Below are 16292 nucleotides of genomic sequence, written 5' to 3' on the forward strand. Positions count from 1 at the left end.
TTGCATTTTGAGGGTGCTAGCAATGATCCTGTTGTCATAATTTGGATCGTTAGAGAGCATGAGTTGTACTGCAGCACATCTCCGATCTTGCTCGTTGAGCATAGTGTCAGTTTCAGACATGATAGAAGGCTCCTATCGCTCATGGGATTTGTACACAATTGGCCAACTATATTGAAAATATTGCCAGGGCCGCTGCGAAAAAGGTAGGCTCTCTCTACCGTGCTAGAAAACTACTGACACCTGAAAGTATCCTGTATCTCTATAAGGCCAACATTCGCCTATGTATGGAGTATTGTTGTCACATCTGGGCTGGTGCGTCTACTACTAGTCTCTCGCTCCTAGACACGGTTCAAAAAAGAGTTGCCAATCTGATAGGCTCTGAACTGGTATCTAAGCTTCAGACTCTGTCCCATCGACGAAACGTTGCATCCCTCTGTTTGTTCTACAAGTATTTTAATGGTGAATGCTCTGACGAACTGCAGACACTTGTGCCCCCACGATGCAGAAACCCTCGACAAACCCGACAGGCAGCAAAATCCCACGCCCACACAGTAGAGATCCTTAGATGTAAAAGATCTTTCTACTCCAGTAGTTTCTTCCCCAGAACTGCTAGACTCTGGAATTCCATTCCAGGATCCTGCTTCCCTAACTGTACTGACATGCAGAAGTTCAAGTGCAACGTGAACCGACATCTTGCTGCCCAAATCCCTACATAGTGCCCCAGTAGTTGCTGACCCTGATAGTAGCCCCCTACACCAAAGTGGCAATGTGCCTTGTTTGGGGTGAAAATGTAATTAAAAAAAAATAAATAAATAAAAATAAGAAAACCGGTTTTCATCAAACGGAAATGGAATCTTATCTTTTCTAGGACGACAATTTTATTTTTCTACCCTCTATCATACCCTGTGGATATGTGGATGTGGATAGAATGCGCAGAAATACATTATAAAGTATTTCTAATGCATGAGAGAATTTCTTAAGAAATTTAACAGAACGTCCTTCGTGTATTTTCAAGTTTAAAATCCATACTCGTCATTACTTCAGAGTTTCAATCTTTTACAGTCCGACACCTTTTCAAATTATACATTTAAATTCTGTTCCGCTGGACTGCTTTCCAACTAACTACAACATTGTCGTCTTCAAGTCCAACATAAACAAGTTCTTATTGAAGAGTCATCGTAAATAATCTGATTTTACCAAATTACCACCACAAACGATTACTATGCTACTGTCCTAATGACTACAATACACACATTAACCCTTATCCTCGAGTGGCTTCCGGGCCTTGATATGTGGTAAACCCTTTGTAAAAAAACAAAACAAAAAAAAAGTACTTTTGTTTCTCTCTTCAAGTCACTTTAATACATCAACAAACCATCGATCCTTTGTATCTGATTGTTCGCAACTTTTGCAAACATTTCATTTATTTCTTTTGCACAATTCTCATGAAATATTAAGACACTGACCGCAAATCTCAAAATGTTTTCCGCTAAACAATTGTATTCTTATAAAGACTTGGAAAAATGTGATTTTTTTGCATAAATAATGAAATAAGTTAAAATAATTTGTTTAAAATTTTCAATGTTGATGAACACCTGATAAAACAATATAAATTTGAAAAAAAAAACGTATTTTTTTTCTTTCTTTTTCTCTTTTTCTTTCTTTTTTCTTTTTCTTTCGAAATAAAATGATGTTACTCACTTGATGCACAGGATGAATGTTGAAAGGAAAGAATGACCGGAACGATTATTGCAAAATGTAGATGCAATGTTCGATTTATATACAGTGCGTTCGTTTTAAGATGAATATGATTGGATGGAAACATCGACGCATAAAATTAAAAACCGAATCGAAACCTATTATGATTGAAAGTTACGAATATCGACTTTTAGTCGCTTATGTGTATTTGCGTATGTAAGAGAAATTAGCGTTGGTATAAGTTGAAGCTACATGATTGCGTGCACATTTGTATGCGTACACACAGACACATATATATATATATATATATATATTTGTGTATATATATATATGGATATATATATATATACATATATATATATATATATGCATATGTATATGGACATATATGTACATATATATGTATATGGATATATATATATATGTTTATGGATATATATATATATATGCTTATGGATATATATATATATATATATACATATATATATGCATATGGATATATATATATATATGTATATGGATATATATATATATATGTATATGGATATATACAGTGATGATCATATTTATTGGCACGGTAAAATAAAAGTTAAATTTTGTCTAATAAATTCTAAAAAAAGGGATTAAATTAAAGAAAATAACAAAGTATATTATGTATTTTTAACTGGCCTTTCCGATGCAGCAATCGGATTTTAGAAAAAATAAATAACAAAGGAACAACAAACATAATTGCAAAAAACCCTTGTTCAAAATTATTGGCACGATTTATTTAATAATCAATTGTATAGCCTTTGGCCTTGATTACCTTCCTCAGTCGCTTTTCATAGTTTACAACCAAGTTGTTGCACTCTTCAGTAGTAATTTTAGCCCACTCTTCCTGACAATAATCCTCCAATTGAATAAGATTCTTAGGCTTCCTTTGCATTACCCTCAATTTTAATGTTCTCCATAAATTTTCAATTGGATTAAGGTCTGGGCTTTGTGATGGCCACTCCAAAACATTAATATGATTGTCCTCAAGCCATTTCTTAGTCAGTTTAGCCGAATGGTTTGGGTCATTATCTTGCATGAACCACCAACGACGACCAAGTGAGAGCTCTTTAGCAGAGTCTTTCAGGTTTTCATCCAATATTTTAACATAATCTTCCTTTTTTATGCTACCTGTGACCTTAACAAGTCGCCCTGGTCCAGAGGCAGCAAAGGATCCCCAAAACATCAAACTGCCTCCACCGTGCTTCACTGTGGGTATGGTGTTCTTAGGCAGGAAAGCTTCGCCAGATTTTCTGTAAATATAAGACACTTTATTATGGCCAAATAACTCTATTTTCGTTTCGTCAGTCCATAGAACACGTTTCCAGAATGCAACATCTTTATCAATATGACGTTTTGCAAAGGCTAGCCTTGCTTTCAGATGCATAGGCTTCAATAAGGGAGTCTTTCTCGGACGACATGCTTTTAAACCAGCTCTCTTCAAAACTCTACCAACTGTATGTCGAGATACATTCACTCCAGAGGTGCTCTGTTCATCAACAATCTCCCCAACAGAGATCCTTGGGTTTTGTTTTACTTGTCGAACAATTTTCCGTTCATCTCTTGGGGAAAGAATCCTTTTTCTCCCTCTACCCTCTAAACTCATAACGTGGCCTTGCGATTTGAACTTGTTTATTATGGCTCTAACAGTGGATTTGGGAAGGTTTAGCTTCTTTGAAATCTTATCATAGCCCTCCCCATTGGTATGGCATGCTACAACAAGCTTCCTGACGTCTTCGCTGTGTTCCTTAGTTTTAACCATGGCGATTGAAAATTATAATTTAGTCACTTATAATAGTTTAAATAAATCGCTATCTAAAAATTATCTGAAAAAAATTATTCACTGAATTAGCGTTAAACAAGCATAATATGGCTATAAAAAAGTTCAGAAAGCACGTAAACCGGAAATTGATTGATATTATACTGATACTAAAAGAAAAACAAAGCCGTGCCAATAATTTTGAACAAGTTATTATGTTTGCAATTTTTTTGCAATTATGTTTGTTGTTCCTTTGTTATTTATTTTTTCTAAAATCCGATTGCTGCATCGGAAAGGCCAGTTAAAAATACATAATATACTTTGTTATTTTCTTTAATTTAATCCCTTTTTTAGAATTTATTAGACAAAATTTAACTTTTATTTTACCGTGCCAATAAATATGATCATCACTGTATATATATATGGATATATATACATATATGTATATGGATATATATATGCATATATATATGTATATATATGTATATATATATATGTATATGTATATATATATGTATATATATACATATACACTTGTGCCCGATATTATTCATACCCCTCGGATCTTTGAGATTTCTATAAGAATATTGCTCAAACCAGAAGGTAGACAATATTAAAGGGGTTTCAAACAATAAATCAAGCATAAGCATTTAATTTAAACTCAACAAATAAATAAATTATGCAAGTTTGAAACATTATACAAAGAAAAACAATAATGGCACCAGTTCAAAATTATTCATACCTCTCTTACTAATAGTCAATAGCATGCCCTTTATTCTTAATAACTGCCTGTAACCGTTTTGGATATTTATCAACAAGGTTTTTACAAGCATCAACACTGATTTCTGACCATTCTTCAATGCAGTAGTACTCCAAATCCCTCAAATTTCTAGGTTTCTGCTTTTTAACCTCAGTTTTCAATATGTGCCAGAGGTTTTCGATAGGGTTCAGGTCGGGACTCTGGCTAGGCCATTCCAAAACATTAATTTGATTATCCTCAAACCATTTCTTGACTATTTTGGCAGTATGTTTTGGATCATTATCCTGTTGAAGGACCCAGTTTGGTCCTAAATGGAGCTTCGCCGCATCCTGTCTAATGTTTTTCTGGAGTATCTCCAAATATTGCTCCTTCTACATGGTTCCATCTATCTTGATCAAACTACCTGGACCACTAGTCGAAAAGGAGCCCCAAAACATTAGGCTACCACCACCATGTTTCACCGTGGGTATGGTGTTCTTTGGGTTGTAAGCTTCTCCTTTCTTCCTCCAAACGTAAGAAGCATCCATATGGCCAAACAATTCAATTTTTGTTTCGTCAGTCCACAAAATACTTGAGAAAACGGACTCTGGAGAATTCACATAGGTCCTAGCAAACTTTAGACGTGCTGCAAGGTGTTTTTCGGTGTGCAATGGAGTCCTTCGTGGTCTTCTTCCTTTCAGACCATTTTCATGCAGAGTCCTTTGCAATGTTTGCCTTGATATTTTTATGCCAGAAGACTCCAGATTTTCTAAAATGTCCTTAGTAATGGTGGTTGGATTTGCATTAACACTTCTTACAATATTCCTGGTGGCTCTAGCAGACAGTTTCCTTTTCCTTCCTCTACCAATCAAGTTGTTTGTTGTGTGGTGGCTCTGGAATCTTTTGATGATGCTCTGTACTGTTGCTGTAGGGACCTCAAATTTCTTGGAAATTGACTTGTAACCTAAACCATCCTTATGTGAATTCACAATTTTAGTCCTAAGATCATTACTAAGCTCTTTTTTCTTCCCAATTCTAATAATTTTTATTCTTTTATTGGTTTTCAGTTGATATCATTTTAATTTCTGAAAAATGCAAAAAACGAAATGAAATTAATCAAAGGTTGTATAAAAGCATTCAAAATAAGAATCAAACAGGAAACAAACAGTCAGAAACTCGATTAATACTGAAAAAATAAGGGGGTATGATTATTTTTGAACATTGCAGATTTTATAAATAGCTGTATATTTCTTTTATTACAAGTATCCCGAGATTCTAAAATGACGAAAATGATCAGAAGAGGTTTATTAAGAATATGTATCAATATGGACGTAAACAATAAATTCTTACAAAGTTACACCTAATAAACTCAATTTTCAAGGGGGGGGGTATGAATAATATCGGGCACAAGTGTATATGTATATATATGTATATGTATATATATATATATATGTATATATATGTGGATATATATATGTATATATATATGGATATATGTATATATATATGCATATATATGTATATATATATGTATATATATATGTATATATATATGTATATATATATAAGTATATATATATATGTATATATATATATATGTATATATATAAGTATATATATATGTATATATATAAGTATATATATATGTATATATATAAGTATATATATATATGTATATATATATATATATATATAGATAGATATATATATATCTATATCTATATATATATATAATCTCACCCCGACTGTGCTATTAAAAAAGTGCTCCGCCGAAGTAGCTCCAGTTCTCTCCAAACTTTACAACAAATGCCTTAATAAATCTTGCTTTCCTGTCTGCTGGAAAACTGCTTCTGTAGTACCAGTTTTCAAGAATTCTGGCGAAAGAACTGACTCAGTAAATTTTCGCCCCATTAGCCTCCTTTTACTTTTCGCCAAAATATTTGAGACAATAATTAACCAAGCTCTAATCCATCACCTTACAGATGCTAAACTTCTGACTGACAAACAATATGGATTTAGACATCAGACATCCTAACTGTAATCTCAGAAAAGTATATACCAGTCACTGGACAAAGTGGGGGAGGGTAGAGCGGTAGCTCTAGATATATCTAAGGCTTTTGACAGGGTATGACATGAAGGTCTTCTCAGGAAAATCAGATCATATGGTACCACTGGAAGAATACATGACATAATTAGATCCTTCTTAGGTAAGAGAAAAATCCGGGTTGTCCTCGATGGTCGTACATCTGAACAGTACGATATAAATGCGGGAGTGCCTCAGGGGTGTATCCTGGGACCTCTATTATTCCTAATATTTATAAATGACCTCCCTGACAAAATTGCTTGTGAGATGGGTATATATGCTGACGACACCACACTCTATAACAGACACGACAGGAAAATAAATGAACACATATCTAAAGAAATGGCAGAAACACTGGAGGATAACCTCCGATCTGTAGTGGAATGAGGACATAAATGGATGGTCACATTCAATGCTGCCAAGACAAAACTCGTTTCCTTTAATAATTACAAGAAACCTTCTCTACCACCAATAGCGATGGCCAATGACTCTTTATCTGAAAGTACATCCTTTAAACTCCTCGGCCTAATGCTCTCAGGAAACATGAGTTGGAACAATTACATCGAGAGTATCGCCAGGACCGCTGCAAAGCAGGTAGGTTCTCTCTACCGTGCTAGAAAGATACTAACACCCGAAAGTATCCTATACCTCTATAAGGCCACCATTCGCCCATGTATGGAGTATTGTTGTCATACTTGGGCTGGTGCATCTGCTGCTAGTCTCTCGCTCCTAGACAAGGTTCAAAAGAGAGTCGCCAATCTGATAGGTCCTGGACTGTCATCTAAACTTCAGCCCCTGTCCCATTGACGAAATGTTGCATCTCTCTGCCTTTTCTACAAGTACTTTAACGGTGAATGCGCTGACGAACTGCAAGCACTTGTGCCCCCTCGGCGTAAATACCCCCGACAAACCCGATAAGCAGCTAAATCCCACCCCTTCACAGTAGAGATCCTTAGATGTAAGAGAGCCTTCTACTCCATCCAGTAGTTTCTTCCCCAGGACAGCTAAACTTTGGAATTCCCTGCCGGGTCCCTGCTTCCCCAACTGTACTGACATGCAGATGTTCAAGTGCAACGTGAACCGACATCTTGCTGCCCAACTCCCTACACAGTACCCCTGATGGCCATGTCCCTGATAGTAGCCTCCTACAATAAAGTGGCAATATGCCTTGTTTGGGGTGAAAATGTAATAAAAAAAATGTTTTCTTGTTTCTCTTGTTCAGAAACTATCTCAGCCACATGCGACATAAGATAGTAACCCCCACTCTCTCTCTCTCTTTCTCTCTTTCTTTTTATCTTGACAGTGTATGCGAATTATTCAATATTCTCTCTCATTAGTAATCTTACCGCCTTTCTCGGTGCTCACATTTACTGCCAATCTTTTTAATTGATTAGAATCCATTTCTTCACATGTATTGCAAACTGACTGGTTTTTATTTATGAGATTGTTTTACTCCAGCTGATGACGATGTCGACCCAAGTGAATGGGGTCCGTACATTGTCCGTTTGAAATTGTCGTAGCCTAAAGATTAGTTTAACTCAAACTTAACAAATGCGTAACTTAATTTATATATGTGTGAAGCAGCGAATATGCGAAAGTGTCGAAAATAAAGTTGCAACAAATTGTATTTTTTCATGATTTGGAAAATATATTTAGTGCAGCATTTCAAATCACGTAAATGATGTTGTCAGATCGGGTTCAAGATCCACACCGGAACATTATGTTTACTTTTCAACTAAAATCCTTAGGAAGATATAGATTTCCTAATTCTTTGCATCCATTGCTTAAATTACGTTACTATAGTTAGCTGACCCAATGTTCTTCGGGCTTTCTATCAAGATAAAATTCGTATCTGTTTTGGTCTATTACAGGAAGTAATTCATGCAGGGATTACATCTTCCTACGAAAGGGGATTGCCGAATCAAGCGCCAACAGGTTATTGTTTCGAGATCGATTATGTCACCCCATAAACTTGTATTTATCGTTGTCACAGCGAAAGGTATAAATATTCTAATTTTGTTCTACTAAGATATCTGGAAAGGGGGTAAGCACCGTCAGGTATGATTAGAAATGAGAAGCCTTAGGATTGCATATCTAGACCACGACTTAATGCACTCTTCAATCAACAACATTCGGAAAAGAGCTAATTTTTAAATTAACCGTTATTCAATAAATGATATGGGGATACAAATTTTATTGAGTTGAATCGTCTTTTCCCACCAAATTAAAATCTAAATAACAGACAGTTATAGTAAACTAAACGTTTTCATGCCTAGTAGGTTACTGTGATCGCAACACGTTTTATTATGTAAGTACAATGTGTTCCAAAAATCTTGGACACATTTTGACATCGAATATCTCGAGAACTATTAAGGATATAAAAACACATCTGGTATATTCAGAAAGTTTGTAATCTCCAGTTTTTCCTGGAATGTTCAAACATGTTTAATGTAAGCACCATTGGTAATACGATACCATTCCTCTGGCCTTTGTCTGGTAGTTACCCTTTAGAGCCCGTGGCGCAGTGGATAGAGGCGTTGAATCTATATAGGCACAAGTCAGCATTGTCTGAAGATAGCAGTTTCAATCCTACCCAAAGTTGGCCAGAGGCTTGGCCAAAACGCGGTGAGACAACAACAACTATGGAAGGCAGTAATTACTGAGGATATAGTTAAGAGACTCAGCATTCTTATACCGTCGCGGTTAACAACAAATATGAAAATGAGGATAACAGTTCGCAACTAAATAAAGACATATTGCCCTAAAGCCTTAAAAATTAATACAGTTAAAATAAAAAAAAATAATTCATTTGAAAAATAAATATTAATTTATCTTTAAAGAAAATAAAGCCCTTTTCTTTTTAGCTTTCTTAAAGTTCAAATTTTAATAATAAATATAAGATCCGTTAAACATATAAATATCTTTTACTTCACTGTATTTTTCCTCAGCGATAAATTCTCTTTTAATTGCACGTGTTATCATGGAAAATAATTCATTGTCTTTTGGGGGGGAAAATACAGTCACTTTTGGATAATTTACTTAGTTTCTCTCTGCAATTCGATACAACGGAAGGACTTCCGGTTATATCGTTAAACTTTATTCCGTGACATCAATAGGTGATGTGATTATAATGCAAAGGCCATGTATATTTACGACGGACACGGTTTCTCAGTGTGTGTGTGTGTGTGTGTGTGTGTGTGTGTGTGTGTGTGTGTGTGTGTGTGTGTGCGTGTGTGCACAAACTTATAAAATTACCCCCGATTAGTCATCTGTTCAACTTTTTACTTGGTACAATGCTAAAATATCAATTCCGGAAATAAACATTATACATTTGTTCTGGCAGATCATGCATCTTCATTTTGTCGGGCTTTTAACAAATTATCATCTGACTACTCAATTAATCATTAAATATACTAAAATGCGTGTTTTCTGTCTTTTCCCCCCTTTTTGTATTAACTAATCAAACATTCGTATATACATAAACTGTTTTCGTATTCTCTTGGATTCTCATTGGAGTGTGTTAGTTGCATGAAAAGATCCGGCCACACATAAAATGTCTGTGTTATTACGATACAGAGGGGCATAATAATAAGCTGTGATTGTCGTAGATACGATGCCTTGTCATTAGAATGTGCGGAGGGGGTGTTATGGGTGCCCAAGCTTTTTACTATTGTTTTAAAAGTGCCCTTTTCAGAGGAATATATTATAGGCATATGCCTCACCATTACTATATTTTTCCCGTTTTTTTTTTCACGTAAGCACCTGCCCTGAAAGAGTTCTCTGCACGCCACTGGGTCTAAGCAAACAAGATCTGTCAAACAGTCGATAATGACTGCTTTTTACGAAAATATTAGAAAACTTCAAAAACTAGCATTGAAAAGGGGAAAAATAAGAAACACGATTTATACTGAAGATGAACTTATTCAATATTAATTTAAAAAAAAAAATGAAGAAAATGGGAATTTAAAATGGGAAATGTGTGTCTTGTTTCTGCAAACAATATTCTGTAAATAAGCATTTTGTTGTTTCATGGATTTAAAACGTTAAAATTAGTTCATTGCATTTAAAAAATAAAAGAAATATGATTTGATATTTACTGAAACTGAACGAAATTCAATTTATAAGACGTAGTAAATAGCCATTCTATCTACGACAATCACAGCTTATTATGCTTAACCACGCGGACATTTTTTAAAATGAGCTTTCTCTAAATGAAAACCAAACAAAAAACAAGAATTATGCATGTAAAATTACGTACTTTATAAGCAGAAGACAATCAAATATTGCTAAAACTGAATTATGAATTTAGCAAATACATAAACAATATTTAAATAAGCAAATTAAAATCGAACGATACATATTTTTTTAAAACGAAAGCGAACGATAAATAACTTATAAAATGAAAACGATTTAAATTTAAAAAAATAATTCAAATACAAAGCTAGTGCAGAAATCTTTCTAAATCCAAATTATAGAAAAATATGTTGGATAATATTGTTAATAGGTTTCTTTATAATAACGTTATTATTTTAGCACGGCTCGTATTCTGCATTAATAATAATAAAAAAAAATAAACCGATTAATTAATAAATTTTGTAAGTGTTATAAAACTTGTTGATGCAAAATTTTGAAAAATATTTAAAATAAATATATAAACAGCTTCTGAATTTTTGTAGATGAGGATTAGCTATTCGCATTATTTGGATTCATCGTACTAGAATTGTCCGCAAGGGCCCGTGGCATAATGGTTAGAGTACTTGGAAAAATCAATTGTAAAAAATAAGTGACCTTCTCCTGAATGTTGAAGGTTCAATCCTCAGTGTGAGCGACAAAAAAATGCAATTGCGAATTACTTAGAACACCTCTATCCAGTCATGGATGACGGGACAAGAGCATGCTACCCCCGTGAAGTAAATAAAAGGTTTCGCTCGAAACTCCGTTCGAGTTCGACAGAAACATTTCCGAGTTCGAACCTGAAGAAGGTCGGAGGTTACATCGATCGAAACGTTGTGAAAATCACACTCAATATGAGAACAATAGTCCGATGAATCGGACTATTGTATCGGATGAAATATTACATATCAACAGCTTTAGTTTGCACGTTTTCTTAATAAAATATGATTGTGTTTCTTGACGTATGTTTTTGAATGAGGATAAACATTGATTATTCAAAATATTATTATACAAAATAAAATTCCACACAGAAATAATAAACTTGGAATATACTCAATTCGACTACCGAGAAATAATAAACTTAAAATGCTCTTATTATACAAAAAAGTTTTAATGGAATTTAATATATTTAAAAGGAAGAAATAAACGAGTTAAATACTTACAGTTGAGACTAAACATTTGCTACGTCTATTCACTTCCGGTATCGTCCAAAATATATGAATAATAATGTATATATTTTTTTAACTTATTAAAGAACCAAATAGAGAAAAAAAATATCCTGTAAAAATTATTGGTTCAGCAGAAAAAAAAGTATTGTAAAAAATCTCATTTAAAAATTATTTGAAAACGAGTGCAATTTTAACTTAAAATTAAAGTAATGTGTGAATTAGTAATTAAATACACTTAACAAATATAAAACTTGATAGTATTTTCCAGGCAAAAATACTCCCTTTTAATTGCAAGTATTCAAAAGTAAAAAGCTTTTATCTTTTGGAAAATAAAATACAGTCACGAATCCCTCGGTAATTTTTTTTGTGAATCTAAGCAGAAAAATAACCATCCTTCATAATAGTCCGTATTGTGAGCATGTGGTCGTTGGACTTTTTGTTTTACATGGGGGGGGGGTCACCGCTTATCAAGGCCACTTAAGGATTAGGGTTAATAGGTATATATTAGTCATTGTGATTTTAGCGTAGTAAACATTAGTGGGAATTTTGTAAATTGGATTACTTAGGGGGACGGTTCAATAAGAATTTGTTCACGTTGGACTTGAAGACAATCAGATTGTAGTCAGCTGGAAAGCAGGCAAACGGAATAGAGTTTCACAGACGAGCAGGTCTAAGAAAGAAGCCCTGTTCATGGAATCTACGTTTAGGTGTAGGCACGGATAAAGAGTGTGGGTAATTGTTGATAGTGGTTCTGGCAAGACGAGTGTTTTTCGTGAAAGTCTGGCGAGGGGGGGGCAGAGATCGGAGTTCAGATGAGCATCTGCCATGAAAATAACGATAAAGCAGGGGCAAGCTCGCTACGTCTCTTCTGTGGGAAAGAGGTTGCAGAGAAGAGAAAAGGGCATCCACCACTAAAATACGAAATCTATTTTGAACTCTGTCAAGACAGGATAAGCTGCTTCTAGCAGCTCCTGCCCAACTGTGGCAATAGTACTCCATCGTTGGCCATACCTGGCTTTTATATAGGTAGAGAATTGCATCAGAAGTGAGATATCTACTCGAGCGGTAGAAGGATCCCACCATCTTCCAGCGACTTTGGCAGTTGATTTGATAAACGTATTCCATTTCAGATCGGGGGTAAAGGTTAAGCCCAGAAGCTTGTCAAAATATGAAGCCTCCCCAAGACGATTGATGGCAGCTGGGCAGTAGAGCGTTGGTGATGTAAAGATAGAAGCTTGGTTTTAGATGCACTAAAAGTAACCAGCCACTTCTTTCCCCATTGTACCACGTGCTCAAGATCAGAGGAGAGAGAGAGAGAGTCAGAGAGAACTTGGTCGTTTACGGTCTTCGAAGTGCTTCCATAGATGGTAGTGTCGTCAGCGAATTATCTAAGAATGTGGTCTGGAAGATCATTGATGTAGATCAGGAAGAGAGTTGGACTTCACATGTACCGTTAGCAGGTCACATTATTTTAGCGAAACTGTCTCCTATTTAGGAGGCCGTGAATAAGCGCCCACGGTTAGCGTGTACTCGCTGTAGAGAAACACTGAAACCCGAACCTGGAACTCGCCAGATACAAAAATGATATAAGTATGCACATTTAAGCACTGTTATGAGTCAGTTTTAGTACTCAACGAATTTTTAATCTGCAAACTTGAAATTTGCATATAGGGTATTTAGACATGTGGAAAACTTTTTAATCGGTTTTTATCCAGAAGAAAGGGCTGCTAAGGGGTCGAAATTTAAAAATTGGTGCATGCGGATAATCGGATTTTTATCTGTTTGTCATCTGTTTCACGAATGCGCATGCGCGAATCGTTCCCATGATAAATTAGTTATGTTAACAATAAGTAGGTTTGAAAACAAATTTTAAAGATCATGTAAAACTGGCCTAATAGTTATCGTACTTGACTCACTGTCTTTAGGTCAGCTCGGGTATTTTTTGTTACTTACCAGAAGTGGATTGTGAAGAAAAAACAATACTCGCATACACATGTCTCATTTTCATTTTTTTAAAAAAGAATTTAACGTTACATTTAAAACCTACGGTATTTCTGTTTATAATAAATAAGAATCCTGCATTAAATATAATATTTATGCGTGTTTTACGACCGGGCAACGCCGGGCGGCCTGCTAGTAACTATACAAAACGAACCAGTAGAATTTCTCTTCTTATATTTTAGAAGATGTAGATCAACAGATTTAAAAAAAAAAAAAATAGAAAAAAGAAAGAAAAACAAGGCGCCAACTTCACAACTAGTATCTCTTGCTGAAGAACAAAAGCGAGGGTGGAGACCAAACATGCAAAAGTTGCATTAATGCCTTGTGAAAAGTTTCGGAAATTTTCTGTTTAGAGAAAGAAGTCACAAACTAAGAATCTGGGTAATTATACAGAATAGCGGGAGACAATTCGAATAAGTGTTCAAAGCAGAACCGATCATCTCATACTGTCGGTATAACACAAACTTATACAACATAGGATGTTCTTTGATTAAGACATTTGTTTCCAACACGGTGCTGATTTACCTGCGTTAAGTGGAGGCTGCTGATACAGTCGTCCATAATTTCAAGTTTATTCTGAATTTCTTAACCAGAAGTTACAATTCATACGTAAGGCCTGTAATTATTTTTTTTTAACCGCTCATGTAATTCACTATTTCGTTGTTATTGTGTAGCAAGTGTGGGGTATAATGGTTTGAAAAAAAAAAAAAAAAAAAAAAAAACGTACCGGGCGTATCTGCATCGCTCTTTGGGAAAGAAGAAGGAAAGGATGGCAAGCTTATTTATATACACGAAGGGCATCTTGGAAAGGCAGGGCATGATGGGAGAAGCTATTTTCCCCCCTGTCTCTTCCTTTTTTTCTAGATAGAAGGATATAAAAGCTGGGAAAAATTCCCTGGGGAGGCAAAAAGAAAAGAGTCGTGAACATCTTCTCTTGAAAAGAATTTCGTATTGCTGACGTTCACATTGTGCAGTGTGACATTGGTGGTGAGAGGCCAGGTGTGGTCGATTGGAAAAGAAGAGGGCAGAAACGTGCTGTTGGGAGAGCGATTCGTATCGATTAGAGCAAGTAGGTATATCTCTTTTTTTGTTTTGTAGAGAGCTTGTAGTGCCTTAATCGCCTCTTCATAAGTAGTACAGTCCATAACTATTTCGCGTATCGGGTGCTAAATAAGTCATGCGTTTGAGCGTGTTTATTTCTCGCTGTAAGGTTTTCACATATGTATGTAAAAAAAAGAAAGAAAAAAATCAAACGTTATTTGTAAGTCCAGCGTTTTATTAGAAATTGGGATCTCCAGTTCCACATCAAATCGTTGTGGGCGCTTTGGCAATTCTACACTAATTATAAGCAGAATAAATAAATAAATTGCAATGATAAACGAAGGCAAGAGAATAATTGATAAGATTTATTTGCATTAGAATAACTGATAATAAAATGTAGTCAAATTTTATTGTTCGTACTTACCTAAAGAGTTCTCGAAAAATGAGATTATCATAAAATAAGGGAGGTTACTCTAGATTACTTTTTACAGATTCTAAAAGTCCCTAAAGATTCTAAAAAAACTTAAAGATTCTAAATCCCACCTTCTAATGCTAATATTATGTTCCATTTCGCATGACACAAATATAACCCGTACTATCCTTGATAAACATGATGGCCGGGGAAAAGATAAATGGCGTCGTCATTCGCACCACTTACGACGACAGTATAGAAAAGAATTCATTATCTACTATATAATACAATCAATTCGATTTTTCCCTTGCATCTAGATTTTCAATAAAAAAAAATAATCGAACACTTCCTACATCTTTTACATTCACAACTTCACTTTCTAGCGCGTGTTTCATGACACTATGCGCACATTTCATCACGCGTTTAGAAATTATTACGTTTATTCCGAACAAACAGCTTCTCCCAAATACGTAGTTACATAAAGGAGATAGCAAATAGTTTCATTCTCTATCCATTTAGTCCTCTTACTTCTTTAACATCACCGTATTACGTTTGAATATGTATATTTATTTTTAAGCCACCGGTTATTTCATTTTTTACTCATACTATTTCCTACATAATACATTAGATCTTAAGTAAATAACAAACGCCCCCTGATTTTCACTTACCTTCCAGATTGCATTATAGAATATCGGAATATAGGAATAATTTCGTTGCAGCAATGCTGTTTAGTAGTTTATAATACATAACATCGCATTTCAGACTACTAGAATGAATTATCGACCCTCTCTCTCTCTCTCTATCTCTTTATATATGTATATATATATATATATATATATATATATATATATATATATATGGAGGGGTTGCTGTTTTAAAAAAAGAAAACTGAATTATCGAACACCTCTCTCTCTCTCGCTCTCGCGCTCTCTCTCTCTCTCTCTCTCTCTCTATTCGGAGGGATTGCTGTTTAAAAAAAATGAATTATCGGACAACCCCTCCTCTCCCTCTTTCTCTCTGTCACACTTTCACTCTCTGTCTTTCTCTCTCTCCCTCTCTCTTTCTCTCTATTTGGAAGGGTTACTGTTTTAAAAAAGAAAAAGAAAAAAAAGAAAATTTAGCGTCATTATTACTATCTGTTTTTTCTTTTCACTCTCCCACCCCCATACCCCCTCCATTTCTCTAGC

The 16292-nt window shown here is 34.9% G+C and overlaps 2 protein-coding genes across 3 annotated transcripts in view; one reads left to right on the plus strand and one right to left on the minus strand.

Moving 5' to 3' along the window:
• The window catches only part of LOC145269839 (uncharacterized), a 24401-nt gene extending 8507 nt beyond the window's left edge, over positions 1–15894 (minus strand). Inside the window, exon 1 of one of the 2 annotated variants that reach the window (XR_013865265.1) lies at positions 1702–1905. Coding sequence is in view for 1 of the 2 variants with exons in the window: in XM_080125560.1 (XP_079981686.1) it covers positions 15774–15787 (14 nt within the window). In the remaining variant the exon portion in view is untranslated. Of the gene's footprint in view, positions 1–1701; positions 1906–15773 lie in introns of those variants that run through there. The other variant, XM_080125560.1, reaches the window with a different exon arrangement.
• The window catches only part of LOC145269813 (diphthine methyl ester synthase-like), a 902043-nt gene continuing 900265 nt past the window's right edge, over positions 14515–16292 (plus strand). The window contains exon 1 of the mRNA XM_080125536.1: positions 14515–14721. The gene's annotated coding sequence lies outside the window, so the exon portion shown is untranslated. The remainder of the gene's footprint in view (positions 14722–16292) is intronic.

This window comes from Euprymna scolopes, chromosome 4 (genome assembly GCF_053919585.1).
Source record: "Euprymna scolopes isolate OS-2025 chromosome 4, ASM5391958v1, whole genome shotgun sequence".
NCBI lineage: Eukaryota > Metazoa > Mollusca > Cephalopoda > Sepiida > Sepiolidae > Euprymna > Euprymna scolopes.